Consider the following 22,555-nt stretch of genomic DNA (forward strand, 5'->3'; position numbering starts at 1 on the left):
GTTGATGTGCTTTGCTGATGTATAAATAGTTATATTTTGTGTCTTTTTAAACACAGTAAGATGTTAACCTGTAGAACAAATCTGCCAGTTTTAGTTCTTACAGTGAGAATCAATAGGTCAATGACATTTTATTCAGCCGTCTGTATATTACCAACCAAAAGTGTTAGCTAAAACTAAGCTTCCCAAATGTTTAAAAAATAACCCCAGCAGCAACCTGTGATCCTGACTGGAACAGGCTGAAGAATCGAAACTTTTAAAATAAGTCCATTAAATATCACCATAATAACAACAGCAACGGCTTCATCATTTTTAAAAATATGTGTTTTTGTGTAATTTTTGGCTGGATTTTTGACTTATTTCTTGCTTATTGCTTTTTTTTTAATGCTGTATAGAGTTTTGTTTATGTGCCTCAAATGTTGTTTTTATATAAATTCAAGTAGATTATAAGTATTTATTATTTGGGGTTTCTATACAACCTCTCAATATCTGATTAAAAATCACATTGTTTCCCCTTAAAAAGATGAGATATAGAATAGAAAAATGCTCATGTCCTCACCTTTTTGCCTTTTCTTAAAGTGCAAAACATTCAGTTTGTTTTCTCTTTCTATGTGCATTAAGTGACAAAAATCTGAATACAATGATTTCCCTGAAGAGATCTTCACTATTTTTGTCCTGTCAGTTTACTTGTTTGTTAATTTCTTACTTAGGTTTAATTTTTCAGTGTTGGAGCATGCATTGTCCTGTCCAGGTTGCAGTCAGTGCCATGTGTAGATAGCTTCTAGCAATGTTTCTCTGAGCTTTAGTGTGAAACCAGAAACCAAGTGAATGTTAGGATTTACACGTCACTGTTAAGATGACCGGTTTATATTGTGGCTGATACATAAACTGAGAAACAGTCAAATTAATAAATGTTTCGGTAGCATTAACCATGTGGTTCTACGTTTTGAAATACTGACCACTTATTATTTCCACCAGCTTTGTGCCAATGTTGATAAAGGTTGTTAAAAATCTGTTTCATTGTTAGCTTAGCTTTGTTTGTTGGAAAAACATTATGTAATCTGCTTGGTGTGTTAATGGTCATCTTTACCATACAAACATTTTTTATATTACACGTCAGGTAAAGTTGAGATGTAGAGTTTGGTTCTGAGTACATCTGTCAAGTAAAGCTGAAATCAGCTTCCAGTAGTTTTTTAGTCATCTCTCAGCTATCTGAGTTTTCAGGGAGGTGTGATGACTTTACCTGTTCAGACAGCTGAAGCTCTGTGTTTGGTCCTGAGTCCTGGCTGTGGTTCAGAGGAATCTCAATCACCTGTTTTTTGTTGTTGATGGAAATAGAGATTAAATTCCATTAGATGTTGTTTATGTTTTATCTATGACTCTATGTTAAATTTACACTTCAACAACTACAAAAACAAACTGAAAGGATTTTGCGAGCCTGATTTTGTTGTCATCCATTAATAAAATGTCTCATGTTCTTGCCTTGCAGGTGAGTGGATGGTTTGCAGACAAACATGACTGCCAACAAGAACTCGAAGGCTGTGGCCCGAGCAGGAGGGGGTAAATGTGCGCGCGACGTCCCCGACAGGTCAGTGACATCTGGGAGAGTTTGGTTTAGTCAACCTGCACTTCCAGTCATCTCACTCTGCCTGCCAGCTCATTCATTTTCAAACAGGTCTTTGTATCAGATATCAATTTGTTCTGGATTTTCTTTGCTTTATTTTTATTGTTGAACTCCTGGAAAAAATAACCAAAGATTGTCAATCAAACCATCTGCAAGTGAGATCCTGTTTTGAGGACAAGGGCCCATCCATGTTTGAACTGTGAGTGCTGAGCTTGTGTTAGCATGTTGAAAGCTGACAGTGTCCTGCTCTAAAGAAAATTATTATTAACATGTGAATCATTTAAACCAACCCAGTGGATTAGTAAAACAGGTTTTTTTTGGGATTATTTTGATGAAGAATGGATTTTGCACTGCTGAGCGGATTGCTGCTCAGTTTCATTCAGTGGTGGTAAACATTTCCCAGAAACCTTTAAGTATTTTACAGATGCTGATTTCTGTAATATCTGTGTTTGTCTGTTTCATTATGTTTATGAGGCAAACACATAAACCTGCAGTACCAGCCATTATTTCTGCATGCTGCTCCTCCACCTAGAAACCAAACTTAATTGTTATCTATCATAGTGATTTTAATCAGTGTCTCTTTTGGCTTTTCAAATGTTTTCGGATGCTTTTGCTGCATATGAGGTCATTTTTATTTCTAGGCTTTTTAACTATCTTTATGATCCTTACAATCTTGCGTATTGTGTGGACAAAAAAAGAACAGAAAATAGTCGTGTGAGTTTTAAAAATCAATAGGTGGCTAAATGTTATAAAAACAGAAACCAGCAAACACCTGAATGTTGTATAATTTTACGTTATCATAAATTCTCTGTTAACACTTCAGGATCTCATTGTCAACTGTTTATCAGTCCCACTGTACTTCATGTTTTAGGTTGATCCTTTCTGCCACACACCTGATTTACATGAGAAAGTAATTATAACAGGGATCTGAAGAGGTAATGTTATTATTTGAATCAGGTGTGCTGGAGCTGAGTCACATCCAAAGCATGAAGGACTGAGAGCCCTGCTGATCAGGATGAGAAACACTGTACGACAATTTCTCACTGTCACATCGCCATACGGCCGCAGCTTATTTCCATTTCTTACCAGTAAGCAAACCATTTTATACCCATGGACCTAACCTTTTCCATGTCAGTTAGTTTATCCTTATAGTTAAGTATTGATACTGATACCAGTTCAGCTACATTAATTTCCATTAAGATTGTGCTTCTTGCTCAACCCAAAAGAACTCTAATATACGGTAGATGTTGTTTACTGGAGGTACTTAACCAAATTACAGCAGACTTTCACTGTAAGAAACTTAGTAGTTAGTATAGTGGTCTATTTTTCTATGTACATATATAGTTTTCAATGTGCGATATGTGATAAATGTACATATATCAGTAGAGCCTTACAAGTCCTTATGGGCTCATGTTACACACATAATTATACAATTTCATGTGCTTGAAACATGGCAGAGACGTTCCTTGCAGCTGGATGTTTTGACAGATGGAGAGCACTTGCTTGTCTTGGAGGATGCTTCACAATATGTTCCTCTAAAATATGAAATTAGCTCCGGATATTTTTCAGGCAAAAATTATGCTGCGGCTTTTTGTGGACTCTGTGATCCTCTCCAATTAAAACATGTATCCAGTGCAGGTTGGTAGTCCGAAGGTGTATTTTATGGTGAAGGGTTTCAGCTAACTGTAAACGTAATAGGGAGAAATGTTTGCGGTGCCAAACCACATGTTAAAACATGTTAAACAAGTTGTTATAAGGTGTAAAAAATACACATTTCCCTTTCTGACTGAGCTTTTCAAAGCCCTCAGACAGGAGTTGGATCCCGGGTTGTAAACAAATGAAGAAGTGACAAGCAGTTGGTGGATTGTGAACCCCAGCAGTAGCAGTGCTGGCTCTGTGAGCAGTCCGTGCTCCCCGTTCTGGTTAGCAACGGGATGTGGCTTGTGGTCTAGCATCCCCTGGAAGCCAGAGGCCAGGCTGTGACTGACGTTCAGCTCTTTGTGTAGTACTTTACGTGTGGCCGACCCAGCTGAAACTGACAAAACTGGGATTATTATTCCTACAAAAGCTCATTCACCTCACTAGGAACCCCTAAAAAAATATGGAAAAAGGAAAGAAATCAGCACATTTCTTTATAAATGTTTCAAATTGTGAGGTCTTCATGTGGCAGCCCACATTTATTTTACAGCACTGGAAGTAAATCTTACTAAGCAAAGCCATGGTATGGCTGAATAAATCATCATCTGAAAATAAATCAGGTGTAAATCTATCTCTAGATCTTTTGTCAAATCAGCATTTTAGACTGAGGGTACTCCACTTGAAACTAGCGCATGAAGAGTACTGCCCAAAGGTTATAAACCATCTGTAATTTTGCTTTAAAGTAGAGAAAAGTTTCTATAATCTTTTAAATTGCCCATGAATGTTATTTTTCTTTTGTGTAAAGGAAAGGTGTTTAAAACATTTTCTTTGAACTTTTGCTACTTTTTACCATTTTTTCCTGTAGATGCAGAGATCAGACTTTACTACATACATTCCAATTTTCCAGTCTTGAAATTTATTATTTTTGTTCTGAGAACAATAACATAAATTTAACAAATATCAACAAATATATACAAAAATAACATAATCCTTTAACGTCAACCCAAAACCCCATGACTTGCATGGATACATACATAGAAGATTGACTGAAGGACAAGACATCTTTTGGCTCCTGGTTCAACTCGGCTATAATATTTTATATTTCTTTGGGACATGTCTTTCATAGTGTTAATCGGCTGTAGATTGATTTTTAGGCTATTAATGACAAATGTGGGACCAGAAGGGAGTGACTAATCAGACAAAGCCCCCCAAAAAACCCTTCAGAAATCTTGAAAACTGACCACTGGCTCCATTGTTGAGGACTGGAACAAAGTTGAAGAAAATTCTAAAGAAAGGAATGATGCACATTGCTGAAGCTTTTTGAATAAACTATTTAATTGATGACAAAACTTGCTGTAAACCAGAAAAAAATTGTATGTGGGAAAACAAAGAGCTTTGCACCTATATTCATCAACAATGGAGATGTTGCAGACTCCACAGAGAAAAGAGTTAAATATAGTGAAACGCTTGAATTTATTGTTTTCCCATTCATGGAGACCATAAAGCTGAAAAACTTCTAAAATGATGTAGCTTTATGTTATTTAAACTAAAGTTTAATCAGTAATACTTTTATATCAAATTCATGTCAGATTATGATTTCTTGGTTTAATGTCAAGTTGTCATAATGAAGACATTTTGAATAATGTCAACTTTGTATTAAAAGTGTCTTTACTGAATGACACTTTATGATAACAGTCATAAATATTCATGAAGACTTACTCATGTTTATGACGGTGTCATGACGGTCTTATTCACAACCCGTCAAATAAAGTTATTAAAATCTAAAATAGAAATCACAAACAGAAAAAGTTAACTTGTTTCATTTTCATTGTGCATTATTTGGAATCCAAACATAATGGCAAACTTAAAGACTTCTTCCTTAAGATCTTAATTTAATATGTTAAGGACTGGGGGAAGTCCAATTCATATAACAGCTATTGCAGAAATACCTGAGCATTGTGAGAGGATATATTGTTTACTTTTGCAAAGTGAAAACCGGCTGTAGAAATTTGCAGACAATGATTCTCATTCTTCCTGGAAGGGTTGTAAGATAAGTTTCATCCATCATGCTCCAAGCTCGCAGGCACAGAGCTGCTGTGAGTTTCTCTCCAGCCTGAAGCAGAGAGAGTGAAATATGGGAAGGGCAGATAGGTGTGAAGCAAGATCTGTCCTAACATGCACTGTTGGATCACAGTCAGCAGCCTTCAGCTTCCTCTTCCCAAGAGTCGTTATTCTAAACGAGACAGTGACATCAGATCTCCCTGTGCTTCACTTTCACAACTTTTAGTCAGCTTCCAGATAATCACAGGCTTTCTGGGAGAATATAAGTGTTGGAGTGTCCTGTGACTGTGTGGGTACATGTCTTCCTAAAGGAGGTGTACTGCATGGGAAAACTTGTGTTAGACAGTGGTAGAGTCCAGAATCACTTAGTGTAGCTGCAGGGATCAGAAAAGGCTGTGAGAACCTGAGAGGAGCAGTCAGACTTTGCAGGTAAGGTGGCTTTCATAAATCTTCATTGCGCTTAATGCCTTCTGTGTGAGGTCTGCTGTGAATCTCTTCAAGTAATTTTTCAGTTACCTGGAAAAATCCACAGTGTCATTTAAATGAAGTGTGTATTTCCTATTGCCTTTAGTTTTATCCTGATGCTGCCAAACACTGAATACTTTCCTCTGGTTTTTCTGAATACGTGGCTTCAAGTTTTCATGCCGGCTTTGATCCTGAAAAAGTTGTCCCATCTGTTCCACAGTCAGCTTCTTATTAAAAGGTTCAATAGAGACGTTTGCAGTCCCTATGTGTTGTCTCTTTTGGTTGATTAAAATCTGTAAGTGTGCTACATAGAGATGCAGCACACTTACCATCTGTTCAAAAAATCAAAGTCTGTTCTACCCGTGTTATTTTGAAAAGCATGGACTGTAACGCGTACAAAGTCGTTTGAGTGAACTTTCTTTTTATGAAAAATTAACTGTGCCAAACATTAACCGTCATAGAAAAATATTCACCAAGATTTTCAGTCGTGGAAGTTGTTTATATTTCAAAGGATTTCGACATATTAGGATTTTGTTAATCAAAGCATTTATATCTGTAATAACTGAAGCTGTTCATCAACTCTTGATTGTTAATCCTCTGACCCAAAAGTGAGTAGCTTTGTTTTTAAACTATTCATCCAAAGAAAGTTTGGACACGTTCACGTGTTGATTTGTTTCAACCATCTGCTCATTACTTGAACTTATTTCACACATGAAAATTGTATTTTTCAGTGACATGTGAAACAGAAGCAATTCACACGTAGAAATTAAATTGCATAACCACATACTAAATACAAGAGAACCACATGTTTCTCCTGCATTAATGGCTTCCATGAATTACACATTTTGCTTGAATTATGTTTATTTCTGCTTCTCGATGTAATCTCATGAGAAGAAATTCTTGTGTTTTAATCTACAAATGGGTCAAAGAACTGTTTGTTTAAGATGCAGGAATTTTCAGTTTTGAAACAATTTTATTATTCTAATTCTGTGTTTGATCTAGCATTCACTGGTCATAGCCAGTCATGAGAAAAATGAGTGTTTTCTTTCTATTAACCCTTACTGCTTGCTCTATCTTGTTTTAGGAGCCAGTCCACATCCTCGTTCCCAGCACTTTCTGCCAGCCAAGGGCAGAAGCAGCAGCCTGTTCTTAGTGACGGAGAGACCAAACAGGCTAAGTACGTGAGGACTGACGGCAGGTTCCTGCTTCGAGCTGGATGGAGCAGCAAGACAGCTAGCCTGTGCAGCGGTGTCTCTCACACAGGTGACACTGACCCCCAGGGCCGGCTCTCCAAATCGAAGAGCATCAGCTGCCTGGACAACAGGCTCTCAATCTACAAGCCCCCGATACCAACCAAGTCCTGTCAGGAGGATCAGGGGGATCAGGAACAGAAGGAGAATCAAGGGGAAGTCCCCGTAGGAGAAGAACTCAATGGTAGGCCTCTGAGCTGGAGCACTTTCTCTCTGGGGACTTCCTCAAATCAAGGCCACAAACGCACCCTTTCCCTCACCCACGCGGGAGCAGGCATCCCCCCCACCACAATCCGTAAAAAGATCTCAGAATGGGAGTGCAGGAGGGTGTCTCTGCCTAGGATGAGCTTGTGTCTGGATAAGCGAGGAGGGGAGCTTGTTGGCGGTAGCGAGGGCTGCCCTAGTCTGCTCTCTTCTCCTTGCAGCGAGAAAACCTTTGATTTTAAGGGAGTCCGCAGGATGAGCACGGCTTTTTCTGAATGCTCCTATACAGGGATGGAGGATGACGAGGGAGTTTCAGACAAAGATGGCCTGGGTCGTTTCCAAAAAAGGAAAAGCAAGACAGAGTCTTCCGGAGGGTTTGTGCGTACCCTGTCTGCTCGTAAGGAGACGTCAGCGGTCCTAAACAGGATACAAAAGATAGAACAAGCCCTGAAGGAGAATCCCAGCCCTAATCCTCCACGATATCTCAGTAACTGCTACGCTCCAGACAAGACAAGACAGAAGTCCTTTGTGATAGGTGATGACTTGGACAGCACATGTGCCAGTAAGCGCAGCAGCATCTGCTCTGTGGCCACAGAACCAGATACTATTTTGGTCTCTGATAAGCTTTCCAGGCTCAGACAAAGGTTTAGCGTGAGCTCAACCAGGTCCGAGAGCCCGGAACCGCAGAGTCAACAGACCTCTGTCGGCACACAAGTGAATCCCTTACCTAAACCCAAACGCACTTTTGAATATGATGCCAAACGAGACCAGAAGGACGTTTTGTCAGCTAATGGATTACCTCCGGACAGAACGTCAGAGTCTCCCCCACCCTTACCCTCCACTCCTGCACCAAGCACCACACGGACCACCAAGCATGAGGGGAGCAAGCCAGTGAGAATCCCGGACAGGTGAGGACGTCTCGTTCTTATGTCTGTCTAATTGCTCAGGTCTGGTTCCTGCTGTCTCCCGGTTAAGTGCTTTTGGGTCCTTACTGTATGTCATGGAAACTGTTCATGCTGAAGATATCTGATTTGTGCTGGTTTACACAACATTTCAAATGTCAGACCTGTTCCAGATTTTTTTGATGTTCTACAAAACAGATTTAGAAATTTCTTGAACTATGTTCTCTCTTAGAGAAGTGCATGGTTTCTCACACTTACCAGCTGCAGTCAGATCTTGCAGTTGACCTTTGCCTTTCCTTTTATTTCACTCTCATGTGTCAGACCTTCTTTTGACTGAGGGTGTTGCCTCACCAGATCGCTCCTATGTGAAATCCTCAAACGTTCATCCCATGGACTCTGTTTAACATTCCTGCGGTTGCAACAGTTTCAGATCGGGCCTTAAAACCGCATGCTGTCAATGGCCCATTGTGAAGATTCAGTAGATTCTCCCAGAAATGTAGCCCAGCTATCATTGTCTTCAGCGTCTTGACAAGTGACGTGTTCTAAGAGATAGTAAGCTACCTGCATGTTTACTTTTCTGGAACTTTCCTAATGATTGAAGCACACTTCTTTTTTTGTGATTAGTTTTAAGGTTCCTGTGGGATGAAACCACCTGTTGGAGGAGTTAAGCAACCCCATCTCGACTGTTTTTTGTGTTCCAGATGCATGGGATTCCTCTTCTTCTGATTTTTTGAGTTTCTTTCATTTTATGACACTTAATGACTCATTCTTACTTGTAGCTTTGCTTATGGATCTCTGTTTGTTTTTACTTCTCTAACTCCTGCTCAGAGAGTTGTGTGAATCGGAGGATGCTGCCAGCCTGCCATCTTCATATCCTTCCTCCCCCACAGAGAACGGAGCGCTGACCACAGACCCCAAGAGTCGGCCCAGTTCCAAAAGCACTTTAGAGGAAAATGCCTATGAGGACATAGTAGGTAAGCACAGCTCTGTTGTTTTCTTCACTTACAGCAATGGTTTGATATGGTGTGAGATGAAAGAAAATGTATTCTTTGCAGTTAAATTGATGGAAGACAAAAAATGTTTGAAAAATGCAGAATAAATTTAGTTGCAGCTTTGATGTATACTAGTATATTGCATAGGAAAAAACTACTTGTGCAGTCCTTGTTTTTCATAAAAACTCAGAATCTAACAAACTAACAGTCAGCTGTCATGCCGCTCTTATGTACTTTTAAAACAGTGTTACCTGAATAAAGGAGGTTTTGGCACCAGGCACTTTGTTTTGAAAAAGAAGCAGCAGATGAAAATAGAGTTTAGATAAGGCCTGAAATATCCAGCCCGTCCCAACCTGAACCTGTAGACATTGTGTCGTAGCCTGATCCAACTCCACAAACGAACTTTAATTATATGGCCAAGCCCGTAGTCAACCCAACATGTTATTTTAATTAAAATGTTGCTGCTTTTTCTTTTTCACCATTATTTGGGCAAGCAGTGTAACTTATCCCACTTTTAGCTTTTGTCAAACATCTTTCATCTCTATTTTGTTGCTTGTTGTCACCACAGGGTGTGCAAAGTGCAAGTCAGTGTGATTGGTAGGAGCGGAATAGGGTGGAGCTGCACGCGCATTTAGTGTGCAGTTCGCTGCACTTAGAGTCTAATGACGTCTAAGTGCAGGATATGTCTTTCTATCCTCTACAGGGTACACTGCCAACGCCTCTATTTAGACTTTAATAAGTAGATCAGTAAAACTTTGTATCATGCAGTTTCATTTGGGTTTCTCTGTGCTATATGTATTATAGGCTAATTAAATGCGCCACTGACGCCTAGTCGGACCCGACCATCAAGCAAATAATTTTGAATTTGTATAGACCCAGACCAAATTTCGGGTCAGGTTTGAGTCGGGCTCAGGCCATAAATCTATACTTTACCTCACAGTGTGCACAAACATATTGGGGAGGGGCAGCACTGTGTTACCCTGTGCTTTGTACATGGTCTGTTGGCGAATATGCCTTGATTCTGTTCCCTCTGTTTTTATTACGTTTTTCTCAGCAACAATTTTTCAAATAAGATAAAGTAAAAACGCAGAAATCTTCTTTTTTAGCTTCCTTCTTGAGTTAGAACTAAACCTTGTTTCTCCAAACTGAGGGTTTTTAGACAGTCAGCTGCCACTTTAATACATAACCCACCAAGGATGGTAAAGTTAATTAGAGGACTAATTAACTTTTGTTTATTTATTATAAACAAAACCTACTAACATGCACTTTACATTTCAAATAATGGAAAACATGAGCTGCAAAATAAAATTTGGATATTTTCTGAGAAAAAAAAATTCTCAGACTGCGTGAGTTTAATAATTAGATGCTTAGTGAAATTTGCAGTCTGACGCAGGAAACCTAATTTAATAAGGCTGGAGACAAACTGCTGCTTTCTCTTCCTGTTGTAGACATTCCAGGTTTAAAACTCTCATTATAGGTTCAGTCTGTCCACACTCAGCCTTTAGTGTAAGATTAATGGGTGATGCACAGAGTTATAGTCTAATAATTACGGCATTCCAATAAAAAACATGATCATATTGTCTCACACATGCTAACTACTTTGTTCATTAAGCTGCTGTAATCAGTAACAGAGACACCAGATAGTTAGGGTGGTTGCAGAGCTTTGAAGAATGCAGTAGTTTGTTCTGAGAGATGATGTGTGTATGAAATACCGGACATGTTGAAAAGGCAAATTCCTTTCCACTAGCAAATGACCCCAGGCCTTCTGCCCAGTTCAGCTGCTGACTCCCCCGGTGCATTTCCAATGCAGCGAAAATGTGTGTCAGTGTGAGCACACAGGCCCATGATGTAGCTTGGGTTTCACAAGCAGAAAAAAAGCTCTCTTCTCTGAAATATTGTTCATGCTATAACGCTTAATGATTACCAAATAAGGGCTGAATTTTTTTATATACAAGCATATCATTACTTCACGGTCCATTGCTTGCTCATAAGTGTCTTTGTTTTTTTTGTTTCTCCCTCACTGAGGATGTGCAGCGCCGGAGTGAATGTCAGGGCATGACGGATTTCTTGTGAATCTTAACAAAGCTCCCATTGTTCATCCAGCGCTGCAAGGGTTAGACTTTGCAGTTTGGAGTCGTTCTCTCGGCAGTCTTTGCGCTTGACCAAAATTGTGTCCCACAGAGTGATTCCAGTGGTGGCCTTGAACTACAAAATACACTGAGACAAGATTAAAATGAAAAAAAAAAAAGAAAAACAAATTAGCAAAAAACAAAAACAAAAAACAAAACAAAGAAATGGTGGATTTATAGAAAAGAGAAATAAAGAATGCATGGTTTAAGCAAGGCATCATTTGGGGAGCTCACCATTTAAACCCAACATTATAGAGGACAGTATGGCATTTGGAAAATTATAACATTCCAGGAAAGCCAACAATAAAACTGAAAGCACAACATTGCTTTAGACAAAGATGACAAAACAACGAACTCTAGACAGTTCACCCTTTACTGCACAATAGCTACTGTTGTCACAGTTGGAAGATCTCTGGCTAAAGACTCAGCTAAGTTCTTTGTATGTGAAGCTTTCATGTTTTCTCCGTAAACGGCAGGGTTTTCTTTTGGTTTGTTGGTTTCTGGAATCCAAAGAACATCTCTAATGCCTAATTTGTGATTGTATTTGCAGCTGGGTGTAAGTGTGGCTGTGTTGTTTTGTATCTCTGTATTGGTCTTGGGATGAACTGGCGACCTGCCTGGTTTGTACCCAACCTCTCACCTATTGACTTCTGGGATAGACTCCGACCCTGAAAGGCTATGAAAGAGTTTCAGTGGGTACGGAAAATGAGGTTGAGTTTATATGTGGTATTTTATGGTTTATTGGATTGATTTTGGTCAATCCACCATAGAAACTGTTCAAATCATAGCAACATTTCCATACTCTTTGTGTGTAAAGTCCCACAGTTGACCCAGATATGCTCTGAACTTCACCAAAACAGCTTAGCTTGCTTTCATCATTTCCTATCATTTGTGGTTCTTGCACCTGTGTTTGATGTCAGATGTTTACCTATGGAGTGAAAGCCTATTGTGTTAATACAAGAAAATGGCAGATTGTTATTTTAAAGTACTTTTCAATTTCCTTAAGCCAGTGTGGTTGATGAATGAAGTGGTGGTGAGTGATGTGTTGCTTAGCGGGTCATGAATCATGAATCTGTACAGCAGTGACTCGATACAAATGTCTGGTCTTACGCTTGTAAGCAAATGTGGGAGACTGTGTCAGGGATGATTTAACCTTACGATGTATTGACAAACCTATAATTTTGCATCTCTTTGTAGCAAGTTTTGAAGTACATTGTGAATGTATTCGCACCCTTTGAACCATTTCATTTTTACTTTCAGCATGTTTCGATGTATTTTGTTGTAGACCAACAGGAAGTTGTACATGATTGGGAAGTGGAAGGAAAATTAATTGTATTCAGCCCCTTTTTACTCTGACACCACCAAAATAAAACCTGTGAAGCTTCTATGTTTAGGACTTATCTTATTAGTGAATAGACCATTGTTGTATAATTTAATGTGAGTATAAATGCAGCTTCTTCAGTTCTTTGAAGGCCTCAAGGCATTAATCAGAGAAGCTGTCAGGAAACCTGTGAGATCTACAGAGGAGCTGCAGAACTCAGGTGTGAAAATCTTGACAGGAAAACCCTTGGTAGTACACTCCACAAATTAATGCTATTTAAAGTTATCATTTAGGAATGCCTTAGAAACATTCATTTAAAGTCATGTAGAAAGAACAGCAAAGGTGTAGAAGAAGATTCTTTGTGTAGAGCAGTTCAAAATAATAAAAGTATGATCCTGTGGAGATGCTATTCTTCAGGGAAAGGGAATCTGATCAGCTTTCGCTTTTGAAAGACACTAAAACTAAACTTTTGCACATTCTCTTATGAAACCTCTTCACATGTTTTTCTAAAGGTTTGCAGTGTACTTGTACTTGTTTTTCAGTCCCACAACTTTGCCTTTACAACAGAGCAACTGTAACATAGCTCACCTCTTTATGTCCTTCATGGTGAAAGCTGATACCAGCATTGTTGGTATGGTTCGTTCTGTGCCTCGCATTGCCCAAAGAGTCCATTGTGTACACAGAAATGCACAATCACAGCATGCAGCAGAGGTGTGTCCGCTGCCTACATAATACCGTATCTGGGAGCGTGTCAGAGAGATGTTTGTAATCAGAGGAGTAGATTAGTACCCTGCTGCATATAAGTAGCTATACAGACATGTCATTTTCCCAGCAGGCTCTCATTACAGTATTGCTCCGGTTTAATGGAGCAGCCGCACAACGTGGGGCCGAACTGAGCCCTCTTTTTCTCCTCCTCAGTGTTAACGACGCACAGAAGATTACTGCACTCAGCTAATTTACTGTGAGACCCAACGTGACGCTTCCAGGAGCCGTTGGCAGTTCACACTGTCTGTGTATGAGCGCCGGCTCAATAATTAACCTAAGAATAGATAAGTGAACGAAACTCTGGCTGTCTTTATAATCCCAGATGTTTGAAAAACACTCCCTCTTTGTTAGAGTTCATTGAGTTTTCCATCAATATGCTCAGGAAGCTGGGCCATGGCTACCACACAGATACTTGTTTTTTCAAACTCTACTGACAGATAGCGCTGATTGTCTTTCCTATAAAAGTTCCCTTCATGCATTTTTACTCCATCTGGCTCTGCTTTTGTTTTTCACTGTGGTTTCTTCTCATTCTCACAACCGTTTTTTCAGGCACTGCCAAAAAAAGCCATTCTCAGAGCACGTCTGAATAGAAACAAACTGCAGCTTTACACAAGTTCGCGCTCTATTAATGTTGGTCCTCTGCCAGGTGACATCAGTGAAAGCTGCTGGTTGTGCTGCATTGCTCTTTCGTTTCCTTTTTTACAACATAATTTATTGTCTGAGGAACATCTATAGAACAGTAGCTACATCTGTGCTAGTCTCATCCACAGCTAAGATCACAGTGTAACAGCATAGCTTACTTGGTCAACACTAGTGTCTGTTTTGAATGTAGCAATAGAAATAAACACACAGAAATACTTCTAAAATGACATCTGCCAAATTAAATTAAATACAAACTTCTGTTTGCATTAAATTAGAAATGAAAGCATAAGTATAGCTTTAGACTTTGAAACATAACTTCAGATAATACAAGTTGCAAAAACAGTTTGACTTGCCTTTTTTGATTTTGATGAAATATTAGGTTTGTCTGCTTGACAACCTAATGAGTAGAAATAGTGAGACAATAAGTGTTGATTTATTAATAAGTATTAATATTCAGTTTCTGCTCTAGTTATGATTGCACTGTATTATATTTAAAATTTCACTAATCCTTGGATTATACTCTAATGCAGAGGATTGCTGTTTGCTAAGAAAAGCTTGCAATTTAATCATAAGTGTTTTTCAATTTTTCAAACTTACGTTTTTGTTGAATTTGCAACCAGGTTCTCCTGTTATGTAAAAGATCAAAATCTTTGGCTTCAGTCTTGTGTTGTTATGATTTGTGCCATACAGATAATAAACAGATAATAAACTCTATTTGGTTGAATATTTTGTACTCCACTGTCATTAAAAACAACAAACATAGACTTTAACAATGAGTGGGAGAAAAATTTTGAAATAGAGATATCATAAGAGCTCTGAAAAGAATATTTCCCTCATATATGTAGAATAAATGACCTGGAAAGAAAGTAAAATTGTGGTCAGTTGTAGAATGTTTATTTAAAATATGTAATTAAGACGTGTTGTATAACATTGTGTTAAGGTGTTATATAAAACTAGATGAATAAACTACTTTGCTCACTTGTGCTTCTGAAGTATGCATTACACGGACGGTAAAAGACATATAACTATTCTTTAAAATATGTCTCAACTGAACACTTTTATTGCTCAAATCTCTAAGGAGTTGACCCTCCTCTTCCTCTGCAGACATGTTGCATGCCTGGACTGTGACTCACCAGCAGCAATGTCCATTGGTTTCATTGAGGCCATGGGGGTCTGCAAGGCCTGCTGCCAACAGTAACTACTTTAAAAAGGGAGTTCACCAGAATCAGCTGGGGATGACCTTTGACCTACCTTCCATGACTCACCTCTGTTTCAGACTGTCCAGAGGGAAAGCTCGATTATGCGGTGGGCATCTTTACTGCCCGCTCTGACCCCTCAGTCTAATCAGTCTTTGATCGAATACTACCCTCTTTTCACGACGTGTTACAAGATGACGCTGAATTTGTTTTTTGTTTCCACAGAGAAGGAGAATCCATACGAGGATGTTGACCTGAAGCGGAGGAGTTTGAGCAGGAAGTCTGGTCTGTCGGAGAACAGCCGATCTTGGGCCGCTATGGACAGGAAGCTTAACTCCCCGCCTCAGGTAAGCCCTTCGGTTGTCAGCATTACCTCCTGGATATGTTATACAACAATATTTGAGGGTGAGCAAAAAGATCAAAACTAAAAAAAGCAAACAAAAAACCTTCACACCAGAGATAAAATTATTTAAATAAATGTAAATTGTAGCAGTATACTTACATGTGCATCTTAAAATGTGTATAATTTAGTGCCAATCCCATTTCTACTGGAGGTTTCTTCCTGTTAAAGGGATTTGTTCCTCTCTATTGCAATGTGTTGTTAAGGAGGATCAGGGATTGCTGCAAAGTTGATGACAGATTTAATCATCTGGACTTTCTCAGATGCATATTTCTGCAGCTGAATTTGAATAAATTTTATTAGAGTTTGATTTGACCGCTATTGAAATGAACTTAATTGATCTTAACTGAATTTTCTTGATTGAATGATGTTGTGACAGATGTTGTGAATTGCAGTTATATAACCGAGAAGACGTGACCTGAATTTTAATCCTGCCTTTCACTGTAAATAGAAGTGACAAGCCTAGGCTGGTTTGTGACCAAAGATAACCAGAGAAACTCATCAGCTCTCAGCAAGGCCACATAGCAAATGGAAATATCTTTAATTGGGTCAACTTGCTGATTGACATATTAACTGGCACAATCTGTTGCTGCAGATCTACAGACTTTGCTACATGTGCAAAAGAGTAATACAGGTGTTGAGGTGGAGACTAAAATGTTGCTGCCTGATTATAACCAGTCATTTTGTATAAAACCGCTGATTATTACCTACTGCACTCTGTTTATCCATGGATATTAAGAATAATCTCATCTGTGCAGCTCGCCTACTGGGTTAAGGATATATAATTTGGTAGGTAATTTGTATGTTTTTAATGTATGATATTATTCTGATACACAATAATATATAGATCTAATATAAGCTGAAGGAAAAGGAAATCTAAAACTCAGTTTTGGAAATTTAGTATGAAATAATTTATATTAATCCACTCTATCAAAAACTCATGTTTCTTTGCCACCTTATTTTTTCATCTTTTACTTTTGATACATTTCATGTTATTTTCACTGGAAATTCAACTGTCAAATCCTATCATGCGTCCTTTTAATAAATAATAAATAATAAATTGTGTAGTTAATTAGCTGCCTGTCGGCCGAAGAATGTCATAATACATGTTGATAAAAATGTTTACCCGAAACAATTGTTTCCAGGAAATCCAGTCCTATTTTCCCTCAGAAATCTGTTGTAAGTTTACTGCCACAAATCTGAGAATGGTGATCAGTTTCAGGTGTGAAAACCTCCATGTAATCAAAAAAGCTTTATAAAAGTGCTCTTTATGTGGTTTAATGTCCAACATTAGGGTGATATCAGATTATTGCTGCTTATGCAAACAAATGGAAATTGGCTTTCATCTTCCCAAATGAAATGAAACAGAAACCGTACCCACCTTTACTTTAGGAAAAGGCTTCATATGTTGTAACACCCAGCACAAAAAGAGGAAGACTTCAGGGGTTTAGTCCATCTGGAAATAACCAGTGACTTATAGTAGAAAACACCCATGTTTAGGTGGCTTGTTTATATGTAAACAAACCACCTAAATGGACTGGAATGTTAAATGGTGGAAACATATATGCTTCCTCTATTTAACATTCCAGTCTGAGCAGGTTAATAGCAGAAAAAGCTCATTTATCTGAATTACTAAATTACTTTAAGCTGTTTAATGGCTTTCTGTGCAGTTTGGAGAAGTGGGAAAAAAATATGTGTCTTTCAGTTTTTAATAAATTTGGAGAAACAGTAGATTATGGAACAATATTAGTTTTTCCACAGTTTATTCCAATAAGGAGTAACTGAGTATTGGCAATGGAAAGAGGTTGTTTCTGAAGGAACCATATGATTAGCAGCGGCTGGTTATTACTCTGTAGTGTTTAAAAAAATATGTTTAAGTCTAATAATCATTTAGAATCAAATGATGTGAAAAGGACAAGTTTTATTTTTGTAGCCTTTTTGGTTTTTTTCCCTGCGTCTTATGCAGGAAGTAAAGGTGGAAGCTGAAGTTGGTGTACTTGGTCATATTATTTTCTGTTATTTCTCATAATGGAATCAGGCAGTTATTAGGTCAACAGTAAATCTTCATCTGCGTGAATTGCTTCGGACGGCATCTGTTCTCTTCTTTGTGCCCAGTTGCCTTCCAAACCCAGCAGCCAGTCTCTCCGCCTCCCCGGTCCAAGCGACAGGAAGAGTCACCGCATGTCCCAGTTGTCCAAACGCTACAGCCACGATGAAATGCTGCTCATTCCCCAGATGGGCATGTCATCGTCCCCCTGCGGCTTGCTGGACGATAGTCTTTGTGGCACCAGTGATTCCCTGCCTTCACGCAGGCACTGGAGGATCCCCAAGGTACACACAGGCAGATCCCACACAAACTGCTGCAAAGGGCCTTTTCAGAGCTCCAGCTTTCACAAACCTGATCAGGTTTCTGTCGGGACCAAGTCAGAGTCTGGATGGTTCTGGATCATTTATAATTCCTCTGTTTGGAACAGAGGCGTAATGACACCGGGCTTTGATCCAGTTAGATATTTTTGCATGAAAATCAACCCTTGGGGTGCTTTTTAAAGAGCTCTCCCTGAGGCAATTCTTATTAATAATTTGCAATGCTTGAAATATATGCATTGTGCTTTGGACTGTTACTTTTGGCCAGGAACTGGCCTGCTTCCTCTATACTTAGGATCAAAAGACAAACAGAATGAACTCCAAGTTCCTCACAGAGAATTTCCTCTCGTCTCTGTTTACAGCTGGTCCAGAGGATCAACTCCATTTACTGCACTAAACGAGGGAAGAAGAGGCTAAAGAAGCTGTCCATGTCCAATCTTGAGACGGCATCTCTCAGAGGTAAGGCTGCTCCTTATTCCCTTTTATCCCAAGGCCAGATAAGTGGGTAAATATTTATGTGTCCTCTACCCACAGAGAGCCTTTTCTCTCTCTTTCTCTCCCCCTCTTCTACTTGTGTGTCTTTCTCATGACAAAAACGCATATCTGAAAGTACCCCCATTGACCCATAGGAAAATATCATTTTCTCTTTAATGTTTGTTTCCAGATGACAACAGTGAGAGTGAGAGTGACTCGGATGACAGGTTCAAAGGTGAGCTATACGTTCATCTGTTTTCTCTGAGTTTTTTTAACACAGCTTTAAAGTTATTATTTTGCATCTATGATCAATACGAGGCTTGAGTTATGGGTAAGCCACATAATTATACTTAAAATTGTTTATTTATTTCATACAAAACGTTTTCCCTGCTCAGCTCACACCCAGAGGTTATTGAAGCTGCAGTCCATCCTGCGACGAGCCCCGAGCTACCGTACGCTGGAGCTGCAGCTCATCGAGTGGCAGGAGAGAGAGCTCTTTGAGTACTTTGTTGTTGTTTCTCTGAAAAAGAAACCTGGAAAGAACTCTTACGCCCCAGAGGTCTCCTATCAGTTCCCCAAGGTAAAAGCTTTTTCTGAAACCTGCAACCGGTCCTTAGAGGCAAACCTCACACCTGGCATGACAAGTTTTGCTTGCTCATTTTCTGTCATTTAAGTCAACTTTTGTTTGTGCTATGAGCAGTTAAATGGCTCGCATTGTTTGAAACCTAGCAAAATCAGCGATTCTGTTTAAAGTCTAAAAAATAAAATTGTGAATTTTTCTTTCTTGTCAAAGTTCTTATTTGAAAGTTTTATTATGTTGGCTCCTGTCATAAAGATCTAGATGCAAATCTCTTTGATACTGGACTATAAAGGATCTTCTTAATTCAAATTATTTATATCTGCTCTCGGGAAATACTTTGGGTTGCCTTGTTTTTGTCACACATGTCTAATAAAGATCTGTTTTCAGGAAGTTATCATGGATATTAAGGTTGTATTAATTTGGGGGGTTTTGGCATGTGTGATGTGGTCCAAACACGTCAATAACAATCCAAAACAACATGAGATTCATGCAGATAATGAGTGAATGTAACCTTCTGACTCGGTTGTATAAACACTAAATTGTGCTGAAGCACTCCAGAGCTTTGACTGAGAGATTACTTTTGGCAGATGTCATTTTTAGAATACGTCTTAACGGTTCAGTTGGTCTGAACTACATCATGGTGAGTAATAAAAGCCATTTAACACTCTGTTGTTATCATTCCTATTGCCACTACCACCTCTGGATTATATAAAGATTTTCTGCAGTTTCTTTGACTAATTGCCATATTAATAGCTATAATAATAAATGTTCCATAGATTTTTTTTCATGGGACTGTCCACTTTGTTTATCATTTAAATCTTTGTGCGTAGCTGCAGACTCTACTTTAAGTTAAAAATAACTGGATTTCATTCATGTGACAGGCAAGGGTTTTATTAGAAAATAAATTCTGAAGGTTTTTTTAGTTCAGTAGAAATGTCCCCTGGGGGATGCAGACTCTGTGGCGGAGGCCTTGAAGGTCGAGAGGTTTCAGCTTTTATGACACGTATTATTGTAGCCTTTTGTAAAATATCGACTGGCAATTTCATAAATGATAAGGTGGAGTCCTCCTGTTGTGTCCCCTTGCAGTTGGAGAGGCTGACCAAGCAGATGAGGGAGGCGGAGCAGAGGCTCAAAGCTATTCCTCAGTTCTGTTTCCCGGACGCAAAAGACTGGAGTCCCGTCTCTGAGTATACCAGGTATCCTCCAAGCTTTCTCATTATTTACTCTTCTCTGTTAGGTTATTACAGAAGCATCTATTTAGATAGTTGATTGGTGTTAGAATTGTTATTAAGTGTTAACAAAAGTTTTAATTTAAAGAAAAAAGTGAAGTGAAAACTGAAACTCCTTCTCCAAAGTCAACATGTAAATAATTAGAAAAAAGCTCTAATATCACTTAATTTAAATTAAACCAGATTAATAAATGACTTTTAGCTCATCGGTTGGTAGATAATGCCCAATAGAAAGTATGAACTGACACGAGTTTGGTCATAAAACATCCTGATGACTTTTTGTAAAAACTTGTCTGTTTAACAACCAAAGCTGCAAAAGCTCAGAAAGCAGAAGAAGTGACATGGCCCACATTCATTTTTAAATACTGTTCTGCTTTTTGCCATGTTTCTCCCTCCACAGATTTTTAATAAAATCTTAAAGGGTTCTCCACCTAATGAATGAGTGAATGACTCGCCATTTAGCACCTGCTAAATAAATACCAATGTCTTATGCTTTGACTTTTTACACAAATTCAGTTTTATGCTTAAGTTTTATACCAACTCATTTTGTTTTTCTTGCATCCAAGGAGCCTAGTCCTAGCAGGAATAGGAAATGAGTGTGTGCTCCTGTGGGAGAGTTAACAGTACTTGCCTGAACTTGCAGAAACTATGCAGAGGTGTGCAGGTGGAGGGGTCATGATACTGCAGCTACACACGACTGGTGGGAATTGACCTGCACTTTTTCTGTGAGCAGACATAAATAAAATAAAAATGCTTATAATGCAGAAACACAGAATATTTGGGTAGTTTTGAAAGTAGGATTTTTTTTATATTGCTGTTTCTGGAGAAGAGGTGTGTTTTAATAAGTTTATAATTCCTCCCACTCCTTTGAACATTTATTATTTATTGTATTACTGCAATTTTTCAGCTGGCTGCTCTTTAGAAAGCACCTTGTTTGTGCTAAAATATCTTTTTCAGACAGCCAATTGCTAGGATTAATAGCTTTCTTCTAATTCATCTAGAAAATGTGAAAAGCCGCAAAGCCACTTCTGAAACCAGTCAGCTGAGAAAGAAACCAAAGTCCAAAGAAAAACTGTCAGAAAACCCCCAAAATATTTTGCAAGACAGTTTTAAAATACTACCAGAAAGTCTGGCTCTTGCAAGACAAATATCTCATGAAATAGGTGACTTTCTTATTAGATGTCAGTGGGTTTGTAGTGATATTCGTTTTTTGTGTTGCAGTGAAACATTCTCCTTCATGCTAACCGGGGAGGACGGCAGCAGGCGGTTTGGGTATTGCAGACGGCTTCTGGTAAGAAGTTCCTGTTCCTCTCCGATTCCCCTTAACACTCTTTGCCACCCACCCCACACCTCGTTCAGCCATGTTTGTTGTGACAGGGCTTTTTCTTTGCACACGTGATGATGTTTTCCTGCAGATATGTCCATGTGCTGCCTGATTGTCTGCTGTGGTAACAGGAAATAAAATCATGAAAAACATGCACAGCTGAACAGATTAAAGAGACTGAGACCAGTGGGAAAAGCGGGAGTATCTGTTTTAGCAGCTGATCGGAGTTTGCTTCAGGACAGGAAATGACTCTACAGAGTTACCAGGAGAATAACAAACATGCAAGCCACATTTTTAAAAGAAAGACTATGTCAAATGGGAATTAAAAAAGCATATAATTACATTAGTAAATCTCTCCCTTTTCATGCATTATGACAAAAAAATTACACATCATTTGAAAAACCCATTGTTAAAATGGCATAAAATATGTACGGTAATAAAAACATAGTAATCAAAGATGACAACCCAAGTTTCGACATTTAGTTTAACAAAGCTTTCTCAGGAGAGGGTAAGACAAAGAAAAACCAGGAAAAATCCAAACCTTGTCATTCTGGAGCATTTCCTCCCCGTAATGAGGCTGCAGAGCGCTTTGAAGTGTTTTGCTGAGCCTCCCATTTGGCTTGTGGGCAGAGAGCCTGACTGTGTGGGATGTTGTGACTGCGCAGATGATGTTGTTTGCCGATTCTTGTTTTTGTGCGTCTTTTCACATCTTCAGCATGTTTGTTGGAGATTGTTTACCCTGGATGTCCAGCAAAATACTATCAGTGAAAAAAAAAAAAACTTGCTTCCTGCTTACAGTTGTGCTTGATGCGCTCATTTGGTATAAGACTCACCCAGACAGAAGCAGATTTTTACGAAGGCAGAGAGCAGGGAACTGTGCTCCTTCAGTAACTTTGCTTCCCGCCCGTCATCCGTCCAGCAGTTGGCAGTAGCCGAGCATTCCTTAGGACTTGAATCAAGCCCCACACAGTTGATTTAATCATCCGTTTGGAAAAGCA

General features: G+C 38.9%; 1 protein-coding gene across 2 annotated transcripts in view; it reads left to right on the forward strand.

The window, feature by feature from the left end:
* Positions 1-22,555, forward strand: part of dennd2b (DENN domain containing 2B) — a 79,690-nt gene that overhangs the window by 37,492 nt on the left and 19,643 nt on the right. For both annotated transcript variants that reach the window (XM_044099751.1, XM_044099744.1), the window contains exons 2-11: positions 1,487-1,585; positions 6,870-8,147; positions 8,970-9,115; positions 15,412-15,533; positions 17,702-17,917; positions 18,313-18,409; positions 18,615-18,659; positions 18,820-19,004; positions 20,091-20,200; positions 21,455-21,524. In XM_044099751.1, the coding sequence (XP_043955686.1) occupies positions 1,512-1,585; positions 6,870-8,147; positions 8,970-9,115; positions 15,412-15,533; positions 17,702-17,917; positions 18,313-18,409; positions 18,615-18,659; positions 18,820-19,004; positions 20,091-20,200; positions 21,455-21,524 (2,343 nt within the window). In that variant the 5' untranslated portion in view covers positions 1,487-1,511. The remainder of the gene's footprint in view (positions 1-1,486; positions 1,586-6,869; positions 8,148-8,969; positions 9,116-15,411; positions 15,534-17,701; positions 17,918-18,312; positions 18,410-18,614; positions 18,660-18,819; positions 19,005-20,090; positions 20,201-21,454; positions 21,525-22,555) is intronic.

The sequence above is a fragment of the Gambusia affinis genome, linkage group LG02, assembly GCF_019740435.1.
Source record: "Gambusia affinis linkage group LG02, SWU_Gaff_1.0, whole genome shotgun sequence".
NCBI classification, from domain to species: domain Eukaryota; kingdom Metazoa; phylum Chordata; class Actinopteri; order Cyprinodontiformes; family Poeciliidae; genus Gambusia; species Gambusia affinis.